The sequence below is a fragment of the Aotus nancymaae genome, unplaced genomic scaffold (assembly GCF_030222135.1).
Source record: "Aotus nancymaae isolate 86718 unplaced genomic scaffold, 86718_ANA_hifiasm-v0.15.2.pri h1tg000018l, whole genome shotgun sequence".
Classification (NCBI taxonomy): Eukaryota; Metazoa; Chordata; class Mammalia; order Primates; family Aotidae; genus Aotus; species Aotus nancymaae.
In genome coordinates this window covers 6,542,112-6,551,832 of record NW_026988430.1, presented here as the reverse complement: position 1 = coordinate 6,551,832, position 9,721 = coordinate 6,542,112, and the positions used below count along the sequence as shown (strand labels likewise).

The 9,721-nt window shown below is 52.6% G+C and overlaps 1 protein-coding gene across 4 annotated transcripts in view; it reads right to left on the bottom strand.

Moving 5' to 3' along the window:
• Window positions 1–1,349: 1,349 nt before the first annotated feature.
• Window positions 1,350–9,721, bottom strand: part of FLCN (folliculin) — a 28,315-nt gene continuing 19,943 nt past the window's right edge. For all 4 annotated transcript variants that reach the window (XM_012442003.3, XM_012442006.3, XM_012442002.2 and 1 more), the window contains 6 exons: window positions 7,369–7,559; window positions 5,495–5,608; window positions 4,863–4,986; window positions 3,635–3,766; window positions 3,435–3,540; window positions 1,350–2,691 (listed from right to left, as the gene is read on the bottom strand). In XM_012442003.3, the coding sequence (XP_012297426.1) occupies window positions 2,490–2,691; window positions 3,435–3,540; window positions 3,635–3,766; window positions 4,863–4,986; window positions 5,495–5,608; window positions 7,369–7,559 (869 nt within the window). In that variant the 3' untranslated portion in view covers window positions 1,350–2,489. The remainder of the gene's footprint in view (window positions 2,692–3,434; window positions 3,541–3,634; window positions 3,767–4,862; window positions 4,987–5,494; window positions 5,609–7,368; window positions 7,560–9,721) is intronic.

Genomic DNA, 9,721 nt, shown 5'->3' with positions numbered 1-9,721 from the left:
GAGATGGTTTCACCATGTTGGCCAGGCTGGTCTCGAACTCCTGGCTTCAGGTGATCCGCCTTCCTTGGCCTCCTGAAGTGCTGGAATTACAGGCATGAGCCACTGTGCCCAGCCCTGAGGGTATCCTGAATGTAAAATCCCTTGACTGACTTCAAACACATGGGGAAGGTTCGAGATTGGGAATTTGTTTTCTGTCTCTTCCACTTGGTGTGAAAAGCTACAAAATCAGGAATCCCTATTCCCTCACAAGGGGAGCAGTCTGGCCTCGTCTTGGCTTGGCACAGATTCAGCTTAATCTAAGGCTCTTCTGCAATCACAACTAATAGGAAAAGTCTTCAAGAACTGTATGCCCTCAGGGAGAAAAAGCCCACAGCTGCCTAGAAACACCAGTCGGTGTAGGGCCGTGCCTGCCCCCTCGCCAGCAAGCTGTTAGACATGAGAAATCCAGGTCGCACACGCTCCTGAAGTGAATGCAGAGCTAACACGCTGGGCTGCTACTTGCCAAGTGGATTCAGCCACTAGACTGGCAGACAACTGGCAAAAACTGAGCACAGAACTGCGTTCCCAGGAATGCCATGCACGAGAGAAACAGGAATCTACTTGAAGCAAGGAAGGACAGTGGGCGGCCATCTCTCTCCTCATTTTCTCTTGATTCACACAGGTCAAGAGGTCCCCTACCTCGAGGTAGATGACTCAACCGTGAACCCTCAGTTTTGGGGACTGCCACGGTCACCCAGGGTGCTTCCAGCCATCTTCCTCTCAGATGGACACGCCTTTAAATATCATTAAGGGATGAGCCATTTCCTAAAGCCGAACAAAATGCCAAGCACAGCCAGGCGCGGTGGCTCATGCCTGTAATCTCAGCACTTTGGGAGGCCAAGGTGAGCGGATCATGAGGTCAGGAGATAGATTGAAACCATCCTGGCTAACATGGTGAAACACCATCTCTACTAAAAATACAACAAAATAAGCCAGGTGCAGTGGTGCACACCTGTAGTCCAAGCTACTCAGGAGGCTGAGGCAGGAGAATCGCTTGAAACTGGGAGGCAGAGGTTACAGTGAGCTGAGATCATGCCACTGCACTCCAGCCTGGGCCACAGAGACTCTGTCTCAAAATAAAAATGCCAAGTACATAGGCACAGACATTCAACAGATGTCCCTGGGATAAATGTTTTCTTCTCTCCCACACCAACTCCAAAGACTAACTTGGAGAAGACTGTCTACAATCAATGCAGCAGCTTAAACGTGTGAATTGGCCACTCGCTGCTATTATTTTAACCATAGTCTTTCCTGTGCCTGAGTGCAAGTAAATATTAGGCATCAAACCAATAAAACCATGTAGTCGACCATTTACAAAAATACATCTTTATTGTGTTCCAATGTTGTTGTGTTATACAGATAACTAGTTATATAAACTTAGTCTTCATGTTAAGTATAAATTAAACACAGAAAACTAGAAACAAACCAGCAAAACTGCCATAAAATCCCTCCAAGCTATGAATCCTTATTAAAAATGTACAGTGGGGGCACCTGTAGCTGTAGGTGGAAGCAGGAGGACTGCTTGGGTTTAGGAGTTCAAGATCAGCCTGGATGACATAGCAAGACGCTGTCTCTTTAAAAACAAAAAAGTACAGTGGGATGATGAAATTGTCTTCAATCACCACACTCTGAAAATAGTTAACTGTAGCCAAATGTAAATGTTGAAAGCAGCAATAAAGGCAAAAGTGATACAGAATAAAAGCATGGTAGGCCTCCCATATCCAGGGGGTTGGGCAAATCAGATGCTCGCTCTGACACCTCAGCAAGCTATCATCTTTGTGCAAAAATGATCAGGGGCTCCATCGTTAAGCCACAGGTCACCTTCACAAGCACCTGAGGGGGAACACCCCAGAAGACGAGCCCCATGACTTCAGAACACACATCTCAGGGGACTTGAAGATGAGGAACAGCTCCACTTCACTCCCCAACGTCTCCTGCAGAGCCCTGACTCAAAAACGACGACTCAGCGACCAAGGACTGGCAATGTACTGAATATTCACAACTGCTGCAAAATGTACACTCAAACACGAGGCCCAGAAACACGTGCTGAACTTCAAATGGAAAGGCCTGAATGTTAAGCTCGAGAGCAGATATGTCATTGCGCCTGCATATGGAGTCGGACCAACCCGACCTGTTTCTCCTGTGGGTTTTGAAATCTAAGACCACAAGGTGGGGCAATCTGTCCTAGGCATCTCTCCGAGGGATTCCAAGAAAGGGAGCCCACTTCCCCATGCCTTTCATTGCCTCTTCAGCGATTCCAGTGGTTTAAGGAAGGGTGTGGGAAGCACACAGGCCCCAAACCCGACAGAGGGCCGAGCCCAACCCCGAGTTTCCATTCCTTGCTGGGACACAGCTCCTTCCAGCAAATCAGAAACACGTGACAGTCCCTCGTGAGTGGCTGGAGGGGCCTGTGGACAGCCACCCCCATCTTCGGGCGGGTATGTAGCAGGTCAGCTCCGAGACTCCGAGGCCGTGGGACTGCGGACCGTGGACATGAGGTGAGACTTGTAGGTCTTGCTCAGGCCAGTCATCCAGAACTTGAGCAGCTTGACATTGTCCTCCTCGGAGGCGCCCAGGATGCTCAGCAGCTTCTGCGTGTCCTCTTTGGGCCGACTGTCCACCTTGGTGAACTTAAAAAGCACCTTCACTTTGCTGCAGGAAACCAGAACAAAACACTGACACCACAGCACGATCCCCGAGCCCTGCTCACGGCCAGTGGCTTCGGGACCAGCAGGAGCTGCCTGTGCTGGAATCCACACCCTCCGGGCAGCAGGCCCCTGAGCTGCCGGAAGGCGCTGCGTCCCACGAGGAAGGGAAACTGTCGGGTTTGGGGCCTGTGTGCTTCCCACACCCTCCCTCAAGCTGTTAAGATGCCAAGAAAGAAAGAAAAACCTTCGTTAAACTCACTGAAGACGGGGAATGCTCCTAAGCTTCACTGCATGATTTTAAATCAGGACAATGATTAATAAATTTGACCAAAAAATTACCAAGAATTGAGGCAGGAGGAAATAAAGTAAACTTGCTTAAAAAACAAAAAGCAGCGGGTAGGGGGTCAGCAGGTGTTACTGGGCTTTCAGGTTTTAAAGTTAATTGCACAGCAGATGACAGAGCTTCCATGATCAACCCTCCCGTGTGCTCGGGGCCCTTGCCCAAGCCTCAACCGCTCTCCCAGGCAGGTGCCACCCCCACCTCCCCAAGCAGGAGCAGGGGTCAGAGATGACAACCACTTCCCAAGGCCACCTGAGCTCCGCAGCGGGGACCTGGTGTTGGGACCCCGCCCCGACCTCCACTCTCAGCACCTCCCAGTGGCCGTGGCCCAGCTCCTCCTTTGGAAACAGCTCCGGGTTTTATCCTCGGGCTGCAAGCAAAGGGGCCGCGCCCACACTGTCGCTTACTTCATCCACTCCTCCTTGAGGCAGACGAGGCACTGGTCCACCACATCCACAGACAGGTTCTGATTGGTCAGGGCGGCCTCAATCTTATTCAGGATGGTGGGGCCGACTGGGGAGAAGGGTGGGGGGCAGAGCGAGGACAGGTGTCAGCACAGGGCGGGAGCCTCTTCCCACGAAAAGGACGCCCGCCTGGGGGCACCCACCTCGGTCTGCAGCTACAGGGCTCCCACTGGTCACCACAAACTCGTACTTGCTGAGAGACTGGTCGTCCCCACACCCCACAGGGTGGAGGGTGGAACGCGCGGCCGCATGGACCTCCACAATGACAGCGAACTCTGTGACAACACAAGGCCCATGGCCCCTAAGTGCTCCTCACCGTCCCTGCACTCGTCCACCGCAGGCCCCACTCTGGCTCACATCAGGTCAGTGGGGAGGGCTGCTGGTGAAAAGGCTGCCGAGATCAGTGCTTTGCTATTTAGGACCTTTCAGGTGTCTGTGAATAGTTAAGGGTTAACTTTTGCCTCAGTTAAACTAATAATTTATTATGTTACAATAATCACAAAGTACTTTACATACATCAATTGACCTCCTACTTAAGAAGCCCTATGAGGGTGGTCCCACCATGGCCTCATTTTACAGATGGGGAAACGGACCTGGAGATGTTAAATAACCCGCCGAAGGTTACACAGCCTATGGTAGTGGTAAGAGTTTCAAGTCTGTCTGAAACCAGAGCCTGTGTTTCCAGTGCTACCCGGGAAAAAAGGCACTGCTACGGAGACTCAGGACCCAGCCTGGGTGCTGATCGGAGGCTCAGGGCAGCTCCGCTCAGACCACAAGTCAGCAACTGCTGCTCACAGCTGTGCTGGGGATGTCACTGACGAGCCCAGGGGGCTGACCCCCGGACATCCCCAAAGCAAAAGACCAGGGATGCCGCTGAGCTTCCTGGGTCTCTGTTGCTGAGCTCTGACCACAACAGTGAAGGCCAGGAAGGCTTCGGGTACACGAGAGGAAGAAACAGTCTTGGAGGAGAGCAGAAGGCGGGACAGGAGAACTGTGAGGAGGGGAGGACGTGGGGCCCACAGAAGCCGGTGGCCCACGCCCATCATTCAGCAGGCCTCCCACATCTCATAGGCACCCACTCACCAGGACGACTAGGATCCTCTGGCCAGGGCACACGTTCTCCCAACCCAGGACGGTGACCTGCAGCCTGCTAAGGACAGTCCCCGCCAGCCACCCTTCCCATCAGGTCCACCCACCCACCCCTGCCTGTGTGAAGATGGAACATGGAGGCCCAGAGCCATGGGGGAAACTGGCCCTGCAATGAGGCCTCCTCCCTCCACAACCCACGACAGCCAGCTGCTTCCACTCTGAGCCGGAGGCGCGGGGACCCTGAACGCAGGGCACGGCCCCACAGCCCTCAGTGGAACGCACCTGAGGAGAGCACGTGGGGGGGGATCTGCACGTGCGGGCTGAGCCCCAGGAAGTTGCACCGATAGGCCTCCTCGTACTGGCTGCTGTACGGGATGATGCGGACGCAGCCCACGGGCAGCATGGTCTGAGGAGGACAGCAGGACTCAGACCAAGGACGAGAGGAAGCCCTCGGCCCCGGCCATCCACACTCCACTAAACCCCACACGCCTCCTGCGGCCCGGTCCAAGGCCTCCCTCCTCCCAGAGGAGTCCTCAGACTCTCAGCCCATGGTGGGGGGGGTCCTCTGCCATCAGGCTAACTCTCGCCAGGCACACACCAGCTCGTGCCGCCCCTTGCTTTGTGGAGCTAACTCTTGTATTAATCTTGCCTGCACAAATGTCTGTCTCTTACCACATCCCACAAAGAAGCCTTTAACCAGGATTGTGTCACATGCATTTCTGTTCCCTCTCAGGTCAGGCAGTCAGCAGGCACACTCACACCTTCTGATTTCAACATCATCAGACCAGACCTGGCCTCCACACTCACTGCACCCCAGGTGGAGGCAGCGTGGGGCACCTCAGCAGCCCCACCCGACGCCAGGCACTAGGCCCACACTGCTCTGCGCCGCACACCCATGGAAGAGATGTTCTCACCCGAAGCACTTCAAAGGCTGACTGTACGAGGTCCACGTCTCTGCTTTTCCAGATCACCTGGTTCCCCATGAGAACGTGCCAGGCCAGCATGCGGAAAGACGGGGCGCCCAGGACCTAAACGAGAGAATGCAGTGCTTTCGGCGTGACTAGGAGAAATGGTTTTCCTCTCCCTTCCCATGAAGTTATTGATTTGTGTTCATAAAACTTTGCAGAGCAAAGACAGGTTCAGGAGAAAGTCACTTATCTTCTCAGGGAGGCGGTGCCCAGCCCAGGGTTAAATGGGGAGAGACAGAAGTTCCAGGTTTGCACTTAAAAGTCAGATTCCAAAGCTCTTGCTCCAAGATCTTCCTCCCAATTTGGTTTTTAAGAATTGGAAGCAAAAAGATGTTAACTTCCTGCAATATTCACCTTCTCTTTACAGACACTTTTTGCTGAAGCATTTGAAAGCAGCCTGTGGGCCCTCGACTGGCAGCACTCAGGAGAACAAGGATGTCTCCACAGCTGAGACATGATGGCTCCATGACTGGAGCCCATCATGGTGAGAGCACGATGGACACACCTGACATCCAGCCACGTGCACCAGCCCAGGGCCCCTGCCTGCTTGGCGGCTGCTGTTCTTTTGACCCAGGAGCTACTATAGCACCATGACTGCCTTTAGTTATCACGTCCTTATTCTTTAACCTAGAACGGCCTCTCCCCAGACCCCACCTGTTATTAGCTTCCGCGACACTGACACCTTAGGAGAGTCCAGCCTGTTGTCTCACTGCTTCTAAGAAGCCAAACATGGCTTTGAAACAAAACGTAAGAGAGAGGCCACAATACCACACTTCACCAAACCCCAAGAGCCTCAAAGCAGTCGCACCTCCAGAGGAATTCCACACGCCTTCCAGCCTCCATCTACATAAGCAATGGACAAGGAAGCTTTCAGCTGAATGTAGGATTTTGATGGATTGAGTGTTTTCATCCAGAAGCCCCAAGGGCATCTGCCATGAAATCAGTCTTACTCCATTTTCCCAAACAAATAACACCCTTCTGATGAATCAGTGCTCATTGGAAAAACAAATACAGAAGAATCTTTTTTTTTTGAGACAGTTTTGCTCCTGTCGCCCAGGCTAGAATGCAATGGTATGATCTCGGCTCACCGCAACTCAGCCTCCCGAGTAGCTGGGATTACAGACATGTACCACCACATCCAGCTAATTTTGTGTTTTTAGTAGAGATGGGGTTTCTCTATGTTGATCAGGCTGGTCCCAAACACCTACCTCAGGTGACCCGCCTGCCTTGGCCTCCCAAAGTGCTGGGATTACAGGCGTGAGCCACCGTGCCCGGCCAGAAGAACCTTATCAAGGACATAGCCTGCCCCTGCAATGGAGCAACCCACACCCACTCCTCCGATTCTGTCGTGTCCGGCAGGCACACGTGCATGTATCACCCTAAACACACACTGCCTGCTTTATTTCTTCCAATTAATCATATTCCACGGTTTGGCTACCATTTACTACAATGGTTTGATATGCAGGTTCTTCCTAATTTTTTTTTAAGAATGACCATCACTTTCAATCAGCAGGGTCCTGGCTGCATCCAAACCAATAATGGTGCTGTTCCCCACCTCCAGGAGGTTCTCAGAGGATCAGAGGACCATGGGATGCCAACTATCTGGCCTTTCTTTGAAGATACTTAGGTCATCACTGAAGGGGGAGCACTGATCTTATGGCTAATACTCCCGACACCCTGTGCCCTCAGCCACCCACCGAGAGGCTGTCAGTCACTTCCCACAGGGTTTTGAAGATGGAGAGCCCAGAGGCAAGGCACGTGGATGGGGACGGCTTTGCTCTCCTCCTGAGCTCCTGATGCACTTTGCCCCTGCTGCCTACCTGCCTCATGTGCCGGAGGGACTTGAAGACTGGCAGCTTCCGGGGCTGCCAGCTCCCACAGCCTGAAAGAGAGGAGGACTCTGCCGGGCCCTGGGTCAGCTCCCGCCCTTCTGCACCCTCCGGCAACACAGGGGCTTTCTCCTCCTCTTCAGTCTCAGAGTTGTCCCAGGTTTCTGATTCCTCTTCTAAATCTGCAAGACAGACAAGGACAGTTACAGACACAAACCCGTGACTTCAGCCCAAGGCACCTTGTGGGCTGAACTGGTCGGTGTAGATTCCTAGCCATGGCCAGGTCCCATGTTCCCTGTTGCTCTGGGAGCCCTGGGCTGAGAGGGAGGGTTCAGCTGCTGTCTGCTTAGCCCGGGGCACCACACGTCCGTCTCAGGAGCACTTACGGAAAGACTGTCAGCTGTTCTTTGCTGGTGAGAAAACTCAAACCAGTGACAAAAATGCCAACAGTGTGTCTTCTGAACACAACCAGTCAGCCACAGTTCTCGAGGATCTATAAATCGTTTTTATTTTTTTCCACTTTTATTTTAGATTGAGGGCGTACAGGTGTAGTTTTGTTACAAAGGTTCGCTGCGTGGTGCTGAAGTTTGGGCTGCTATTGATCCTGTCACCCAGAGAGTGAACCACAGGAAGTAATATACCCAGACAGTATCCAACAAAGTATTTCAGCCCTTGGTCCCCTCCCTCCCTCCTTCTGGATTCCCTGGTGTCTACTATTCCCATCTTTTTATTTGAGACAGGGTCTCACTCTATTACCCAGGCTAGAATGCAGTGGCATGATCACGGCTCACTGCAGTCTCAATCTTCTGGGCTCAAGTGATCCTCCCAACTAAGCCTTCCAAGCAGCTGGGACTCCAGGCGTGCACCATCACGCCCAGCTACTTTTCATATTTTTTGTAGAGGCTGGACCTCGCTATGTTGCTTAGGCTGGTCTCAAACTCCTGAGCTCAAGCCATCGCCTGTCTCAGTCTTCCAAGTGCTGGGACTCCAGGCATGCACCAATGCCTGATTTCACTCTTCTTTATGGCTGCATCCAACATCATTTCATTTAGTCCTCTCAACTGTGCTGAGGTCAGGTCAGCACGATTATCTCCATTTCACAGATAAAGAAATGGGTATTTGTCATTTCAATGAACCTTCATGGAGCCCTCACAAATGACCACATCTCCATTTCACATCACGAAACCCAAAGGGAAGGGTGCACGTGAGAAGCAGAGCCAAAATGCAAAGCCAGGTCTGACTCCAAAGGGCAAGCCCTGAGCCCGAAAGCCCACACTGCACATGCCCCGCACACCCGCTTCCAAGCTCTCACAAAGGCTTCGACAGCTCTGGCTCTTTGAGCTAGAAAGTTCACCAAGACACTGCCCTTGCCATCTGCACATGCCTAGAAACATGATTGGCACTATAATAAATGGCTCCAAGGCCAGCCAACTCACAGGGCATGGGGGTGGATTGCCAGGCTTTGTCTTTCCTGGCCAGGTTCTGCTCTTGCTAAGACTCCACTGGCAAAGCTTATTTGAGGGCACGCCTGCACCTGCCTGCAGAAACACCTCAAAACAGCTCCAGCTGTTTGGAAGGCCAGTCATTGCAAGCAGAAGCATGGGAAGCATGATTGATGACACGCGGTGTGGAACAATGGTCAGAAGTCTGTGCGCCCACCTCGCAGCCGGGACCACAGACCTGCAGCACCAAGATCAAATCATCCCTGACGGAAACCTCGGCCAAGACTGGGCCCAGTGCTTCCGGGCTGGTGTACAAGGTGCCAGGATCCATAGACACAGGGCCCCGAGCCCCATCAGGAACCTGGGGGAGCCCAGGCACCTGGGAGGTCAGGGAACCACTGCCCTTGATGGAAAACTTGGGTCTAAATGAAACAGAACACTTTATTTGTAAAGGAGCAAAGACTAAGAAGAGACTGTCGACTAGGCTGAGCACTCAGCTATCACAAAACAGGGACGAGAAACCTTCAGTCAGCCAGGTCTCTCTACGGACGGCCCTACCAGTGAATTTTCCCCACCTAGCTAGTGAATGGACTCTTTCTTTTTGAGATGGAGTCTTACTCTGTTGCCCCGGCTGCAGTACAGTGGCACCATCTTGGCTCATTGCAACCTTCACTCCCTGGGTTCAAGCAATTCTCCTGCCTCAGCCTCCTCAGTAGCTGGGATTACAGGTGCTTGTCACTGCACCCAGCTAATTTTTTGTAATTTTAGTAGAAACGGGGTTTCACCATCTTGGCCAGGCTGATCTTTAACTCCTGACCTAGTGATCCACCCGCCTCAGTCTCCCAAAATGCTGGGATTACAGGCATGAGCCACTGCGCCTGGCAGGAAACGGATTCTTTCAC